General features: G+C 39.3%; 1 protein-coding gene and 1 pseudogene across 1 annotated transcript in view; one reads left to right on the forward strand and one right to left on the reverse strand.

The window, feature by feature from the left end:
- The window catches only part of Srsf12 (serine and arginine rich splicing factor 12), a 36,613-nt gene extending 27,383 nt beyond the window's left edge, over window positions 1-9,230 (forward strand). Inside the window, exon 5 of the mRNA XM_074078304.1 lies at window positions 4,957-9,230. Within this exon, the coding sequence (XP_073934405.1) occupies window positions 4,957-5,326 (370 nt within the window). The 3' untranslated portion in view covers window positions 5,327-9,230. The remainder of the gene's footprint in view (window positions 1-4,956) is intronic.
- Window positions 1,877-2,729, reverse strand: LOC109692831 (small ribosomal subunit protein eS10-like; annotated as a pseudogene).
- Window positions 9,231-18,035: the final 8,805 nt, after the last annotated feature.

An 18,035-nucleotide genomic window follows, 5' to 3' on the forward strand; every position in this document is an offset into this window, starting at 1 on the left:
TCAAACTCCAGTATCACAAAAGGAAAAAAAAATAATATGGTGAGAGCAAATTAAGATTTTTTTAAATTTATATACCTCACCTACAAGAAAGCAACATGTACTGATTATACTGCTTTTGGCTTCATAGGGACATGAATATTATAAGGGAATGATGTTCAGCAGTTCATATTACTGTGAATTCTGTATCTATATGTAGTTTGGCCTCTGTTTAGAATGGTATAGGTGGTTTATATAAAGCAAATGATTTAATCTATAAATCAAAGGTGAAAATAAGTACCATAGTATACCTAAGCAGTACTATCCTAAAATACTGAATAATAAATATCCCACTGGTCTTAGTGAAAAAGATTTAGTTTATAAAGTTTATAAAGTGTTCCATAGGAGTCACTAAGAATTTGGTTCTACCTGAAAAGGTAGTGACCACCTGTAATCCCAGCACTCCAGGAAGCTGAGGCAGGAAGATCAAGAGTTTGATACCAGCCTGGACTATACAGCAAGGCCCTGTCTCTAAAAACCAACCAAGAAGAAAAAGAGAAATGATCCAAGCATTGTATGCACATACGAATAATAAAACAAATAAAAATAAGAAAAAGTAAAAAACGCACAGAATTTGCAGAGGCATTAGAGCCATAGTTATAACCAGTTTTTTTTCTACCAGTTGATTTAAATAAGGTCGATATTTACATCATTTTCTGCTTTCTAGTAAAAGTGAATGTAACACTTGGCTGGAAATAGAAAAAACTCAGAAAGTGGCTATTAATTCTCAAATCATCATGGAGTATCAGGGATTTAAAAAATGTTCACATCTCTTAAAATAGTACTGGTGTAGCTGAAGTGGAATTGTGTTTGCCTAACAAGTGCAAGGCCCTGGGTTCAGTCCTTAGTACTGGAAAAAAATATAGACATATATAAATATGTATTGATACGGTGGTTGTAGGACTGGGGGTGTGGCTCAAGTAGTAGAGTGCTTGCTTTTCTCGCAAGTATAAGGCCCTGAATTTACCCCAAGTGACCCCAGGACCACCAAAAAAACAAATAAATGCTATTCTGTTTTGTACTAGTTACAATCTCAAATTAATCTCCCTGACTCATTTTTTCTCATTTGAAAATTTTTATTTTAAACTGGGCACCAGTGGCTCATACCTGCAATCCCAGCTACTCAGGAGGCACAGATCAGGAGGATCGAGGTTGGAAGACAGCCTGGACAAATAGTTCCACGAGACCCAGCTTGAAAAACCCTCAGGGAGAAATGGCCCAAACAATGTATGCACATAGGAATAAATGAATACATTTTAAAAACCCCACCAGGCATAAAAAAAAAACCTTCACAAAAATAGGGCTGGTGGAGATGGAGTGGCTCAAGGTGAAGGCCCTGAGTTCAAACCACAGTACTGCAAAAAGATTAATAATTACAGAGAATGCAAATTTTAACCTAATTCTCAATGTATTTGTAAGAATCAGATTTTGTGTGTGGTGTGTGTGTGTGTGAGTATGTGTAATCCCAGCATTAGGGAGGCTGAGGCAGGAGGATTGCCAGCTGGAGAGCAATCTAAACTACATAATAAGGTCCTGTCTCAAAAACAAATAAAATGAAATAAATAAAAAGAGGTCTCTTATTTTGCCTTCAGTGCATGGAAGGAAAAAGCCTAATTTGTTACTGTTAGTTGACTGAGTTTTTCCTTATTCATATTTATATCCCAAGCACTACGCAGTAGTTCTTAGCTCACAATCATTGTTGACTTTCTATCAGTGACTGTGAATATTAGAACTCTAAAGTGATTTCTTTGTTTTTTGGTGGTACTAGAGTTTGAACTGAGGACCTTCACTTTGAGCCACTCCACCAGTCCTTTTTGTGAAGGGTTTTTTCGAGGTAGGGTCTCTTGAACTGTTTACCCCAGCTGGCTTTGAACTGTGATCCTCCTGATCTCTTGAGCTCTACCCCCTAGGTAGCTAAGATCACAGGCGTGAGCCACCAACACTCGGCTCTTAGTGTTCTTTTTTTTTTTTTTTTTTTCCTGTCTACAAGTTTATTCAACACAAAAGAATCCCACCCCCTCCCAGTTTTACTGAGGTGACTGACCATGTCCATGACCAAATCCGCCTCTAAACTGGAATTCAGTTGCTGACCCAGCCCCAGCCTCGGCTTTCTTGTCAGCACTAGGTGGCCCGGCACTCTGTCTGTAGGTGTCTCTGTTGGCTTCCCCTCTTGTGAGTCTTGCAGGTTGCTCACCCTCCAGACCTTTAGGCCGCTGGCGGAGGCCTGCCCGTCTCTGGATGGCTGCGACGAAGAGTGGCAGGCACGATCTCAGGAGGCAGGTGGAGGTAATCACAGAGATACTGGATACCCTCGTTAGTAAGGTACCAATAAAAATGTCTCCAGGCAACTGTTCCTTCACATAGCCTCAAGACTTGAGAGACTGCATGACTTTCATGACATGAAGACTGGGCACATTCTTGTCTGCCAGCTCTGGGTGATTGGGCATGTGGACATCCTTCTTGGCTACCATCACTCCCTCCTTAAAAAGGAGTCCATAAATGACAATCCAGTTCTTCTTGGGCATTAACATCATGGCAGTTTCAGGGTCCAAGGCCAAGGCTAGAAAGCTTAGTGTTCTTGAAGAATGTAAAAATTGCCACTCAGCCTTTGTAAATCCAAATATAGCATCATTTTTAAAAAGTCCTATGTTAGAAATCTTTTCAAGGATTTTCCCCATATTGTTTTCTATAGCTATTTACAAAATAAATGAAAGGTAATAGTTTCTGAAAGACTGGACATTAATTCCAGAATGTAGGATACATCAATTATATTTGCACTTTCCAGTGTTCTTTTATTTCTTCATCTAGCTCTTTTTTTTCCTATCTGTTATCATTTCCTTCAGTCTGAAAATTTTTTAGTATTTTTTTTTTTTTTCGATACAGGGTTTCATGTAACCCATCCCGGCCTCAGCTTCCCTATCTGTCTCAGTGCTGGGATTACAAGCATGTGCCACCACCCAGCTGGGTGTTTTTTATAGTACAGGTCTGCTGGCAATGAATTCCGTCAGCTATTGTTTGTCTGAAAACATCTTTATTTTAGTTTATTCTTTATTTGAAGAATATTTTTATTGGGGATAGAATTCTAGGTTGGCAAAACCCTCCCAGCTCCCTACCCCACCCAGCCACCATAATGTCATTCTGTTGTTTTTTTGGTGTCTATATAGTCAGCTGTCAGTTTTATTGTTGCTCCTTCAAAACTATGACATGATGCCTTTGTTAGCTTGGGCAAATTCTAGGCCATTATCTCTTCAAATATTGCCTCAACCTTGTTTAATCTTTCCTTGTGGTTCTATGACTATGTACCACATATTGCTAACGCTCTGTTCTGGATTTCTTTTCTTTTTCTTTTTTTTTTTTTGGTGGTAATGGGGATTTGAACTCATGGCCTACACTGTGAGCCACTCTATCAGCCCTCCCCCACCTTTTTCAAACCACAATCCTCTTGATCTCTGCCTCCTAAGTAGCTAGGATTGCAGGTGTGAGCCACCAGCTCCAGCTGTTCTGGATTTCTTAAAAATTCCCTTTCTCTCATTGTGTATCAGTATGGTGTTTTTCTAATGATCTTTCAGTTTACTATTTCTTCTGCTACATCCAGATTGCTGTTAAGTACCTAATGACTTATTTTCAAATATCATTTATTTCAGTTCTAAATATCCATGTTTCTTTTTATACATTCTAGTTTGCCATGTTTTCCAATTCTTCATATTTTTACTTGTTTTATCTAATGTGTTCCTCTTTTTTATGGATACTTAAGTCAAAATAATTTATAAATTCTGATCTATTAACTCCAATATCCACATCACTTTAGGTTAGTTCCTTTTGTCTTTCATTTTTCTTGCTTTTTAGTCATTTTTGTCTTATTTTTTCACATCCTCTTTGTTTTATTCATTTGTTTGAAATAGGGTCTCCTTGTGTAGCTCAGGTTGGCCTGAAACTCATGATACTCCTGCCTCAGCATTTTTTGTAGAAAACAAAAACCAAGTGAGGTGTGGTGGTACACACCTACAATCCCAGCACTCAGAAAGCTAAGGAAAGATGATCTCAAGTTGGAAGTCAGCTGGGCTACATAGTGAGACCCTTTCTCAAAACAACAACAGGAAAGTTTGAATATGCAGGATGTTTTTTTACAGCTGACTAATAAAACATATCTCACAAAGTAAAAATCTTTTCATCATTATTCTAGTATACCAAGTATTATAAATTTGTTACTTACGTTTGAACCAAAAGCATGTTAATAGAATTGTTTCTTTTAGGACTGGAGGTGTAACTCAGTGGTGGAGCACTTGAATATCAGGTACAAGGCCCTGGACTCCATTCCCCAGTGCTAAAAATAAATAAATAAAAATTATAACTGTTTCTGTAGCTTACCTAGTAAAAATATATTTTGTTGGTCAGACTTTTTATCTCTGTGACAAATACCTGAGAGAAAGAAGTAAAGGGAAGGAGGATTTGTTTTGGCTCAGGGTTTCAGAGGTTTCAATCCATGATCAGCTAGGTCCATTGCTTTGGGCAAATGTGGTGGGGGATAGTGTTGCTTGGGGGTATATAGCTGCCCACCTCATGGCAGACAGGAAACCAAGAGGAGTAGGGGCAGGGGGCAAGATATAGCCAAAGCATGCCCCCAGGACCTACTTGCTCCAGTGGGGCCCCACCTCCTACTTTTTACCACCTCCCAGTAATGCCATCACATCATTAATTAATCCATCAGGAGTTAATCCATTGATGAGGTCAGAGCCCTCAGGAACCAGTCACTTTCCCAAAGCCAGTCAGCTGGCAACCAAGCCCCCAGTACATGAGCCTGTGGGAGACAATTTCATATTCAAACCAGAAGGTAAAGAAAGTAAGTTCTTTAAAGTGTGGTTTCTTAACTTCTTGTTTTGTGTGAAATAATGTGTTTCGTAACTTTATGGATATTTGCAGGTCTCGACACAGGCGATTTTCTTACAGCCAGTCTAAATCTCGATCCAAATCACTACCAAGGCGGTCTACCTCAGCAAGACAGTCAAGAACTCCAAGAAGGAATTCTGGTTCTAGAGGACGGTCAAGATCCAAATCCTTACAAAAAAGGTCCAAGTCAATAGGAAAATCACAATCACGTTCACCTCAAAAGCAGACTAGCTCAGGAACAAAATCAAGAGCACATGGAAGACATTGTGACTCCATAGCCAGATCTCCATGTAAATCTCCCAAAGGGTGTACCAACTCTGAAACAAAAGCACAAGCAGCAAGACACTCTCATTTTCCATCACATTCCAGGTCTCGGAGTTATCGCCATAAAAACAGTTGGTGAACAATAACGGAAGAGCACTACAAAGTCTTTAATATTAAAGTTATGAAACCTCTCATTATGTTAAATAAAAATTCCTCAAGGCTTGCAGAAAATGTGAGTTGATACTAGTTACTTTGGGCACATAGAAGAAATAAAATCTCTCTAGCTTTGAATTAATAAATATTTGGTCTCAATTTAAGGGCTCACAGCACAAATTACAATGTGTCTAATGTCACCATTTATGAACTATTTTTTGTTCAGATTGTAGTAGGAGGGTACTTTTCAAAAGAAATGGGTAAAATAGAACCAAATTAGAAAATGACACTTATATATTACATATTAGTAATACCTTTTACAAAATTATTTTTGACTCTAAAGCACTTTTCATGTAAAAAGTAATTATGACTGCATAATTCCCTAGGGAAGACTTAAACGGTTGGACACCTGTGTCTTTCTTGTCAATCTTGGACCAATTCCTTGTTGGTTCTACTTGAAATTCCTAAAAGTAGAATCTACATAGATATCAAGCATTCAAAAGACAGATAGTCCCTTGAGCTCAAAGTTTTCATGTTTATTGGCTAAAACAGTGCAGAGCAGTTGACATGAAGTTGTATCCTATATCATGTTCAATTCAGAAATGAAAAAACAGTTTAGAAATACTGGATTTTGAATGGTTTGAGACTACTTTCTAAAAATTGTGTTCAACACTCAAAATCTAAAAATATTCATATTAAGCCTTATACATTTGAAAAGTAGTACATTTTATATAGAATCATATTTTATATCATTTCTACATACCTATTTTAATCTGTTGCTTAATTTTTTTCTTTTTAGAGCTCTAGCTCAATATTCCAAATTACATAAAATGTGTTTTTTAGTGTATTCAGTACCTCATATAAGAAACTCAAAACTACATTCTTCAAAAGACAACTTCATGGTATTTGAATTTTTTTCAGTCTTTTAGTTTTTACATTACCCTGCTCTTCATTTTTTAAACCAAATAACTTTGTTGATATTTATTGCTTTTGTAGTTGTTATAACTAAGAATTTCTTTTTAAATGTGTTTGTAGTTTACATTTTTCATAGTTTTGTTAGATTTGTGATAAAATGGTTTTGCATATGATTATTATAGGAGATATATTTATAGACCTCTACTTGTATATCTTGCTGAATTATATTAATGAAACTTAAAATTATCAATCCCTACAGTTAATATTTATATCTAGAGTGCTGAAGAAAAAAATCCTGTCTTATATTTTTGGTATATAGAATCAGTGTTGCTTCTGTTTTAAATACGTATTTCCATTTTTCTTTGCATTTTAGATCCTGTATGTAAGAAACAACTTTACAAAATAATTTGTATGCTGGTAATATTTGAACAACTATCATAAATTCATGTATATTGTACTTTCTGAATAGATTTTCTCTATTTAATCATAGCAAAATTGATTTCAAAACTGCAACTCTGAAGTGTTCAGCTATAATTGAAACAATTATAAAATTATGTGACACTATTGAAAATTTGGAGGAGAGTCTGAAGTTCTAATAAGACAGATATTGATCGTAATTTTTAATACTTTCTAAATAAGTGGGTTCACACATCTGTTCAGTCACTTTCTGAACGAGGGAGCTGGAGATGTAGATCAGTGATAGAATGTTTGTGGAGCATGAGCCAGGCCTTGGGCTTGATCCCCAGCACCACAAAAAAATTGAGTAAGTAGCACCTGGGAATTGATTCCAGTGGCTTCACTCTGTACTCACAGATCATTATCACTTAGTAAAAGATTCATCAGGCAGTTTTCCTGGACATACTCAGTCCTTTCATTTACCTTGACTTGGTTTTCCATTGCAGCCCCAAGGCTTGTTAGGAGGATACTGTTTGGTCTGATGGAAAAGGTAGAAAGATAATGGTTCAAACTGTTTTGAGCATTTACTGTGTGCTTAGCACTGCTCTGAGTTTTAATTGTTCCTCATCTATTCATCACAGATACGTTATAAGGTAAGGTAGATGTCATTCCAGACAAGGACAGTGAGGTACAGAGTGATGAAGTTGCTGGGACACTTGGCCATTGTAGATAGGAAGCTAGGGAATGGCTGGGCTCAGAGTCCTCTCCCTGACTGCTATTCCATGTCTTTTAGGAACAACAAAGTCTCCCTCAGATCCTTAACTAAGCCAAGTTTAGAAGGGGAGAATAGAACTGGGAAAAAAAAGAAGTGCCTATAGACTTCAATGAAAATGGCCTTGACACTGGGTGAAAACTGATTGGCTGGGTATCCTGGAAAGTTGTCTTCTGGGGATATTTTTATTCGAGGGTTCGTGTATTTTTTTTTTCTTTTGGTGGGACTGGGTATTCTAGTTTTGTTATGGAATTGTTTGTCAGGGCCAGGTACGGTTGTGAACACCTGTAATCTCAGCATTTGGGAGGCTGAGACAGGAGGATTGAAAGTTTAATGCCAGCCTGGACTGCAAAGTGAGAATCTGTCTCAAATGAAAAGAAAAGAAAAAAAGAATTCTTTGGTCATTTAAAAGAAATACATAGGATAAGACTTTCTGTTAACAAAGCAGATGTTTTTATTTTAGACATCTGTGATGGATTCCTTTAAAGAATATATTTAACTTATATACTTCCTAAGTTTAGTGCAGGGCATTGTCCACCATCATTTGTGACTTCATCACTGGAACTGTTTGTTTTCTGTCTCTCTCTCTGAATAGTGCCCCCAATTTTTTTTTGTTGTTGTTGAACTGTGATTTGAACTCAGGGTTTTGAGCTTGCAAAGCAGGCACTCTACAGCTTGAGCCACAGCTCTGGTCCATTTTGCACTAGTTATTTTGGAGATGTGCTCTTGCAAACTATTTGCCCAGTCTGCCCTTGGATTACAGTCCTCCCTATCTCAGCTAGATTACAGGTATGAGCTTGGAGCTGGGCTCCAAGTAATTTTTGTGTTGTAGTGATAACTTGTGGCTGCTAACAGATAACAAGCAAACTGCAGGGATCTCACTTCGTGCCACTGGGCTCATTCATTTCTCAATGTAAGTTAGTTAATTCTAGGACTTCACTATCTGTAATGTTTACTTGAGTTGTATCTAAGAAACACTGGCATAATTCTTGTGGGCATAGGGTTGTGCTCAGTGGTAGAGCACCTGCTAAGCATGGGCAAGGCCCTGGATTGATTCCCAGCACTGAGAAAAAAGAATTGCTGGGGTCCTAACCTGGCATGGTGGACCCAGAGCTTCAGATGGAGGCCCTAGGAAACCAAATACCAAAGTACAGTATGTGCATTACTGAAAACAAGGTGAGGTGGTTTTACCAGGTGTTCACACAAGTCTATGACCCCAAGGCTTAAGGGCCAGTGGGTCAGTGAGATGTGCATGGATTCTGGAATCAGAACTGAGTTTAAATTCCACAAACCCATACACTATGCAACTGTGACCAAGTTGCTTGTCATTGAGCCTCAGTCTGTTCATCTATAAAATGTGTATATTTGTCCCTTCAAGTTGTTTGGAGTTTTTAAAAAAGCTGCTCTGCAAAGTACAAGGTAGGCAAGTTCATGTAGACATATTCTTTCACTTTTCCTATTTAGATACATAACTATCAGAAAATATTTCCAAGTATTAAATGGACTTTATGCACCTTAGCGTCTGACTTCCCCCTGCCCCGGGGAATTAATAGGATGCTTAGGGTGATGGCATGAGCTCTGGCATTGTGCTAGGTCTTGATTTAGTCACTCTGGAAAATGTCTGTCTGTATACCTTTAAGAAAGTGTCAGAGGTGTGTGCTGGTGGCTCATGCCTATAGTCCTAGTTCCTCAGGAGGCAGAGATCAAGAGGATCACAGTTTGAACCCAGCACAGGCAAACAGTTCTGGAGACCCTGTCTCAAAATACCTAACACAAAAAAGGGCTGGTGGATGGTTCAAGGTGTAATCCCTGAGTTCAAGCCCCCGCTACCACAAAAAAAAAAAAAAAAAGTTAGGTGGTGGTGCACAGCACTCAGGAATCTAAGGCAGGAGGATTACAAGTTCAAGCCTAGCCTGTACTATCTTTTTTCATAGACATATTTTTGGGTTGATTTAGCTTCTCACAAGCTGAAATGGTACTTAAAATAATTTGACAAGGTAGTATAGGCCTGGAGGCTGAGCAGAAGGACTGCTGTGACTTTGAAACCAGCCTAGGTCACATTGCAAGAACCTGTCTCAAAAAACAAAGCAAAACAAAATTTCAGTCCCCAGGATCAACAAAACAAAACTAAAATAGCAAAAATTATGACAAATACCAAGCCTTTTATTTAAAAGAATTACGAAGATTAAATAAAAATATACACAGTATAAGACTGTCATACCCAACAGGAGTATTTTCCAAAACATGGTATGATGTTTCTGTTCTATTCTGAGAAAAGGAATGATTCCTCTTTCTTGAATTTTACATTCTAGGAATACAACATAACTGGTTTTGTGAAAGGAAACAGTGCCAGCTTGTGGAGGTAGTGGGTGCTAAGTGGATGGCTGACTGCTAGTTTTTTTAAGTACTATGTGATTTTACATTTACATAGTTCAAAATGTGTTTACAAACTAGTAAATTAAATCAAGACTGTACTATTAGGTGTTCTTCCAGCATGTTAGAAAATGAAAAAGGGTGGGTGTCTTCAAATGAGAGAATGCCTAGTCAATATTTAGTCCTGGAAGTCGACTGCTTTCCTGGTCTTACTGTTTTATCTTGTGTATGTTACAGCTTGTGACAGGCAATGAGCTCCCCGGAAAATGTGTAATTGACACAAGCCAAATTCTTGCTTCTCTCGGAGGATAATCCTGTCAGCCAAATGCTATGTGGTTTTTAGAAATTGATTCGTAGAAGCCCTCCGTTTATGGCTGCTAGTTTGTGTGTCTCGTTTATTGTGTTTGGTAGTGCTGAGGACTGAACCCAGGGCCTGGTACAGGCTAGGCAAGTGTCCTCCCACTTGAGCTCCACCTCCAGACCTGTTTTGTTTTTGTCTTTGAGACAGGATCTTGCTATGTAGTCAAGGCTGACCTGGAAGTTGGGATCCTCCTGCCTAGCTCTGAGTGCTTGGATTGCAGGTGTGCACCACCCCACTCATGACCACTTGTTTTCTAAAGAGACCTGCAGTTTTCTTAGTTTACTGCTGATAAGACAGAGTGTTTAATTTCAACAAAAATCGCAGTATGTCTTCCAAGCCCCAACTAATAGCCTATTTATTTTAATAGTAAAAATATTTTAATTGACTTCATGAGGGGAGGGTTGTATTTGTGAGGTAGTATCTGGTTCATAGGAATAATTTATATGTTCTACTCTTGAAGACTTTTTTCAAAATTGACAGAAGGAATCTAACTGGTTAAACTGGGCAGTTATATTTCTAAAAAGGTTATTCAAAATTTATTTGAACACAGTTTGAACTATTTTTGCATAATAGGGGGAAACTTTAGCCTTCATCATTTTGGTAAATCTTATTTCTTTGGCCATGCACTGTTCAATCCAGGCTGGGCATGTAGCTCTGTGAGGGTGCTGAGACAGGGTGAACTCCAGCAGGCCTCCTGCTCTGTGTCTGCAGTGCTGGGAGTGCAGGTGGGGCCACCGTGCCCTACCTTTCTTTTTAATGACCACACTTTGTCCATTCTTTATTTTGACTCCTGGTGATTTTACACGAGTTTCTATCGGGAAATGGAGCTCCAGTGCTATGAATTCAGCACTAAACCTTTAAAGAGTAGGAGGCAGCCAGGGCTACAAGTCACCTTCTCCTCTGCTCCACAGTCAGTGTTGGCTAGCCCTTTCAGCCGTCCCTGCTGGCTTGTCTGGAGACGTGCAGCTCAGAAACTATTCCCTTTTCACTGCCCAGCTCAAGTCATTCCACTGTCATTTCTTTAGCCTTCTTCTCAAACCAAGGACAGTTACTGTAAGTCCTTTAGATTCTTTATAGTCTCAACCAACCTCTTTCTCTCTTAAATGTTCTTCAAGCATTGACATTTGTCAATAGTAACATTAAATGTTGGCTGGCATGGTAGTACATATCTGTAATCCCAGCTACTCAAGAGGTGGAGGCAGAAGGATCATGAGTTCAAGGCCAGCCTGGGCAATATAGTGAGACCTCCTCTCAAAAGGAAACAAAAAATCAGGTCATTGGTCACATTTTCCAAGCAAGCCAGTACTTAAATACGTTACCTTTCTCTAACCTTTCAGCTCCTACAATAGCTCTAAATGTGCTTCAGTCCTGAGTTCCTCTCGTTTAACCAAGTTATAACCAACCTGCCTCACAGTACAAAAATTTAAAAAAAGAAACATTCAGGAAACTCAGTGTTTACAACCTCAAAACATGAGTTTATTTGTACAGTGTGCTATCTGTGAGCTTTTAGAATTACTAGCTAGCAAAACTAAGCTTGCACCAATAGCTCACACCTGTGATCCTAGCTACTTGAGAGGCAGGGATCTGGAGGATCACAGTTCAAAGTCAGCCCAAGCAAATAGTTTGTGAGCCCCTATCTCAAAAAAAGCCTTCACAATCTGGAGCTGGTGTAGTGGCTCAAGTGGTAGACTGCCTGACCAGCAAATGTGAAACCCTGAGTTCAAACCCCAGTACTTCAAAGAAAAAAAAAAAACTAGCAAATATTCAAAGTATGAATAATGTTGTAAACCAGAAAAAGCCTTAATTCTCTATTTTAATGTTTTTATAAAAATATTTAGTAAGAATTTTATAATGAAACCCATATACCCGCTACTTAAATCTATCGGTAAATTATATTTAATCACATATATATCCATCTATTCCCCAACCATAAACAGTAAATTCTGGGGGAGAAAACCTAAAATGTTCATAGTGGGATATTCTAAATTATCTAAAGAACAATCAGAAAACCTTGGCTGAACAGCTGTCGTAAGAATATGGTTTTCTTGTTTTTGAAATAAAGGATCTGGTCTCAGACATTAAGACATGCACCTGGGTCAAGGAGAGCGGCCTGGCTACACAGTGACTCCAGGGCCTTGGAAGACAATTCCAATCCTTGGTATTAACCCTTGCCTTCTAAAATTTCAGAGAAAATGTCTGATCCTTTGAAAAATAAGGTTAATTTAGCTCAATTTTAAAAGGTCTCCCTATTCTTTCTTACTTGTTTTGTTGGCAGTACTGGGGTTTGAACTCTGGGTTTTGGACTTGTAAGGCAGGTGCTCTACCGCCTGATCCACGCCTCCAGCCCAGTGTCCTTGTTTTATAACTACAAGATTCCCCTGAGTTCGTACTGGGGTTTGAACTCAAGATCTCTACCCTCTAGCACTTCAGCCATGTCCCCAGCCCTTTTTATTTTTCAGGTAGAGTTTTTTTTTTTTTTTTTTGCCTAGGCTGGCCTAGACTATGAGCCTACTTATGACTCTTGAGCATAATACTTATAATCCCACTTACAATCCTTATATTCTCGAGATTATAGTGTACACCACACTACCTTATTTGAGATGGGGTCTTCCTAACTTTTTGCCTGGTCTTGAACAACTATTCTCCTGATCTCTACTTCCTGAGTGGCTGGGATTACAGGTGTGAGTCACCTTGACCAGCCCCCAAAGTTTTGATAGGACCAAAAGGAAAACCCATTCCATGTTGCAAAGTAAAGTACAATCATAAAAATCCTCCTGCTTAGCCAGGAATGGTGGCACACCCCTGAAATCTCACCTCAGATGGCTAAGGCAGGTGGACTCGAGTTTGAGGCCTGTCTTGGCTACAAACAGTTCTAGGCCAGCTTGGGCTGCATAGCAAAACTATCTCCAGAATCATCGTCATCGTCATCTTTTTCAATTTTTTTCTTCTTTTTGTGGTACTGGGGTTGAAACTCAGGGCCTCACATGCTAGGCAGGTGCTCTGCTGCTGAGCTAAATCTCCAGCCCCTTGAGTTCAATTTAAATCAAACATTTGCATGCTGGAAAGAACCAAGTCATCAAAATGTTTACTAACACTAAAAAACAGCTTTTGTTACTTAAAAAAACAGAAAAAGGGGGGAAAAACACTCAGCTTTTGTTAAAAGGCCTGAAAATAGCTAGGCATAGTGGCACAAATCTATAATCCCAGCTCTCAGGAGGCTGAAGCAGGATTTTGTTCCAACCCAACCTGGGCTGCATAGCAGCAAGACTCTACCTCAAAATAAAGAGTGGGGTGCTAGTGGCTCACGCCTGTCATTCTAGTTATTCAGGAAGCTCAAGATTCAAAGCCAACTGTGCACACAGTTCACGAGACCCTATCTCAAAAAAATCTGTCACAAAAATAGGGCTGGTATAGTGGCTCAAAGCGTAGGCACTGAGTTCAAACCCCAGCACTGCAAGAAAAAAGAAAAACGGGTACATTTTCTACCTGCCAGCCCTTTCCCTAAGACTAAGTGCTAAACATATTTGTAATTTGGATGTGGAAACTAGGTTAACGAGCTCTTGGAATAGAAATACCGTAATAATTACAGGAGTAGCTGCCTATGTATAGCCAGCTTTGGAGGAGTATGGTTGGTGCTTATAGGTACATTCTGAGTAGGAATGGGTTTAAATCCTGATACACACATTGTAATTGAAAATTCACTGAATTTTCACCTGGCTTACTGAGCTGGTAGCCTAGCCACCACACAGCACTGTCACACCAGCTGTTTACGTTGTTACCTGACTGCCACTGCTGCTACCTGGAGTTGCAAGCCAGGATCTTAACACATACCACTAGCCCGAAAAAATCCAATTCAAAACCTAAAACCCACCTTCTACTAGATACAAATTGCCTTCACACCACGGTGAAGTTGAAAATGGTTGAACCACTGTAAACTAAGAACTGTCTCTAGTGTCTTTACAAACAGAAAGCCACATATTTTTCTTGAGTTCTGACCTGTTTTCTCCAGGATTAGTTAAAACTACTTTACTACCCCCTGGAAATGGGCAGATATGCCTCATTGGTGGTGGTGCTCTTCTATCAGGGGCAGATACCAGGCCTTAGTTCATCCTAGCTTGATGATCTGGTTGGTAGCCAAAGTTGTTATGCCTGGAGCACATTTTTTAAAAAAAAAACCTACTTAACTTTGTGAATCATTTCTTCCACATTGCTTTTATAAGCATCACTGTGTGAAGGACTAGATAAATGAAGTACTTTCATCAAGAATATAAAATTGGGTGTCAGTGGCTCATGCTTGCAAATCCTAGCTACTCAGGAGGCAGAGATCAGGAGGGTTATAGTTCATGAGACACTATAAAAAAAACCATCACTCAAAAGGGCTGGTGGAGTGGCTCAAGTGGTGGAATGCCTACCCAGCAAGTGTGAGACCGAGTTCAAACTCCAGTGTTGCAAAAAGAAAAAAAATTAGAAGACCAGTTTCACCCAAATTTCAAATCTTTGACTAAGCAAGGTGGGGGGGGGCTTTATTCAGTCACTTTTACAGGTGGGTAAAGAATCAACCTTATTTAACACTGTTCTGTAAGGAAATGCATTTGTGTGTGTGTGTGTGTGTGTATATACTGGGGTTTGAACTCTGGGCCTCATGCTTGATAGGCAGGTGCTCTACTTGTGCAACTCCACCAGCCTGGGAAATGCATTCTAGTTTAACAACAAATTGACTATCACAGCCATAGGAGGCAGAGGATGTGGTGGGTACCATGGAGGCCTCATGCAGGCTGAGAAAATGGAGGATGGAGGTGGACAAGGCATTCCCGCTCCACTTGCATGGCGTGACTATTGCTTCAGTACAGTTTACCAAAGCTGTTGTGCCTTTGGGCCTGATCTGTTACTTGCTGTGCCTCCCACATTGGTGTCCTTTAGGCACCCCGAAGTTCAAACCAAACCAAAACTATATTCTTTAATTCTGATCCCCTACACAGTTCCTAATTGCTCGTTTCATTATCCTAGTTAAAAAAAAAAAAAAAAGCTCAGGTCTTGGAATCCCTCTGAAATCTTTTTTTTTTCCTGAATTCTTTTTTTTTTCTTTTTTGGGTGCTGGGGGTTGCACATGCTAAGCAAGTATTCTACCACTGAGCTAAATCCCCAGCTCCCCTCTGAAAACATCCAGAAAGTTCTTTTCTATTTGGAGTATTACAATATGCTCCCTTCAGTGATCTTTGTGCTTCAAAGTTTCCCTTCCCAAGCTATTGTCCTTATTTCCACCAATTTTTTTCTTTTTGTGGTGCTGGGGATTGAACCCAGGTCCTCACTTATGCCAGGAAAGTATACTACCACTGAGCTACACCCCCAGTCCTCAATTTCCTTTCTGAAACAATCACTTCATTTAACACAATCTTCTTTGCACTTCTCTTGAGCTACCTAGCGTACAGTCTCCATCTTTTACACTACTGTCTGCTTACTTTTACCTGAAACAGCCATTTTCTTCTTCCTGTGTGTCAAATACCACCGATTTTAAAGGCCAACTCAGACTTTTGTACATTATTTTCCCCCTAGTGTATTTAAGTTGTACAAAATAATGGGTTTTATTACTCTCAGTGCTACTCCTAAGGTGCCAAATTCCTTAGCCACTAAGCTCCTAGCCACTTTTTCCTGACTCCTCATCACTTTTTCCTGGCACAGGTAGGAAAGGAATACAGCGTGTATTTTAATCATTTGTTTCTTCCTCACCTCCCCCACAGCTACCTTTCCACTTTGGGCTACATGTCCTATTTCTTTTAACATTCCTCATACATTAAGTTCTCACATTAAGTTTTTCTAGACATGTTGCTCAGAACCATACAAGAGCCAGAAATGGCAAGCAAGGGGAAGGGTGGTTGGGGCAGCTTATCACCCAAAATGCAGTCTCAGTATTGTAACAATCAGCAAAAAAGGCAGTTAACTTTGGGAATAAACCTGTGGAACCAGATTTGGGAGATGTCAACTCACTCAAGTTAATCCATTATCACTAATAATTACATTATTACACAAAGTTAAAATTGCCACCCAGAAACTGGGGTTTTTCAAACTGAGGTTTGAACTTTTGATTTCCCATTTCTGAGGAAGCAGTACACTTCTATGAGCAGAATGTCAGCCTTTGGGCTGGAGGCGTGGCTCAAATGGTAGAGCACCTCCCTAAAATTTCAGCCTTTGTCACTTTGCCTCTCCTAACCCCTTCAATTTCTTCCCAGGCTTGGATTCTTAAAAGTACCTAGTCAAATTGCACAGGCCTATAATCCCAGGACTTTGGAGGCCAACCTGGGTTAATGCAAGAGCCTGCCTCAAAGCCAAAATACCATTATAAACTGAAAACCAGCTCCTCCTTTCTGTAATCTCAAACCATTTAACTCCACTTCTCCCCGAGCACTGCTTCTGGGACAATCAGGAATAGGGCAGGAGTGGGTGGTTTTGAGTTTGAACCACCCAAACCTTCTCCCATGCATCCAAATGCTTTCAGATTTTTACTTGAGAACATGCTGGATTATTGAGGAACCAGACATTCAAGGTACTTAGTCCATCACAACCTCAGCCACAGCACCTCAAAATCCTAATTCCACCCTCTCACTAGATGAATGCTGGCTGTTTCTTTCCCTTCCTAGGTCATTCTGGACCTTGGTGCTACGGGTGGAAGCACTGGGACTGGGTCTTGGATTTACTTTACTGGCTTTGAAAGCTGTGCAGCTTTAAGTTTGTTCACCCTTCAACTATAAGGCCTATTTTGGTACTTTATCATCCTTGTCATTCTTCTACAAAAATTTAATCATTCTGAATGTTAGCTTTCAATACTCTCAGAAAGCCTTAGAAGGGTGAGAGTTTACCTTTATTTTCAGATTAGTATAAAAGCACCAATTTCTTGGTACATTTTTAAAAGCCAGTAATACCATGTCTTAAGTACTGCTAATGTCTTTACAAGTAAAACACGGCAAAGCTAGTGGCAGAGACTAACAGAGCTAGCACACCTTTTTCTTATTTCATGGTGATGGTGTACAAGTCACCACACCCTCCTGACACTGCAGATCAAGTCAATCATGATTCCAACCCACCTTTACAGCCAGAAAGCCTTCCCTCTCCTGCTGTATGAACCGAACGGTACGGATAAAGTTACCGATTCCACCTTACAGAATGTCCTGAACACCTTTTTCCTTTCTCTAAATACGGCCCAATTACTCAGGAAAACTTTTTGTTATGACACAAGCTTTGGGCTTGCAAAACTGAAACCCACCACACAACCACCAGTATTTGTTGTATGTTTGGAATTTCTCAATTGGAAATATAAATACGCACGTGCGCGCGCACACACACACACACACACACATACACTCTATTGAGAAATCTGAATGTTCTTTCAAAGTTCAAGTACATAAACTGCAACATTTATCTTCAAGCAAGCTTTAGAATCCAAAAAGCTCCAACATCTTAACATGAATTATTACTTGCTTTGGTTCAAAAGATCAATGAATGCTAATTTAAGAAACCAAACAAGTATTCTTTCACTGAAATGTATGATTATCAAATGGCACTTAACAGTTCACATATAAAAATATAAACTAAACACCTTCACTTTTATCCATTCATTTGCACTTGTGAAATGGGGAATTTATTCCAAGAGGTAGAAATGTTAAATTACTGAATCTTCTAAATTTGTAGGACAGACAATTCCCATAAAGTCCAAGACTTAAAGCGAGTAAAATGAAAAGTTAAAAGCCAATTGCACAGGACCTGCTACGGTGTCAACATGCTGGATTCCAGCACTTTTGAAGGCTTGGCTAAGGCAGAATATCATGAGTTGAGGCCAGCCTGGGATACAATACATAGTGAGACCCTACCTTAAATACAATAAAT

This window comes from Castor canadensis, chromosome 1 (genome assembly GCF_047511655.1).
Source record: "Castor canadensis chromosome 1, mCasCan1.hap1v2, whole genome shotgun sequence".
NCBI classification, from domain to species: domain Eukaryota; kingdom Metazoa; phylum Chordata; class Mammalia; order Rodentia; family Castoridae; genus Castor; species Castor canadensis.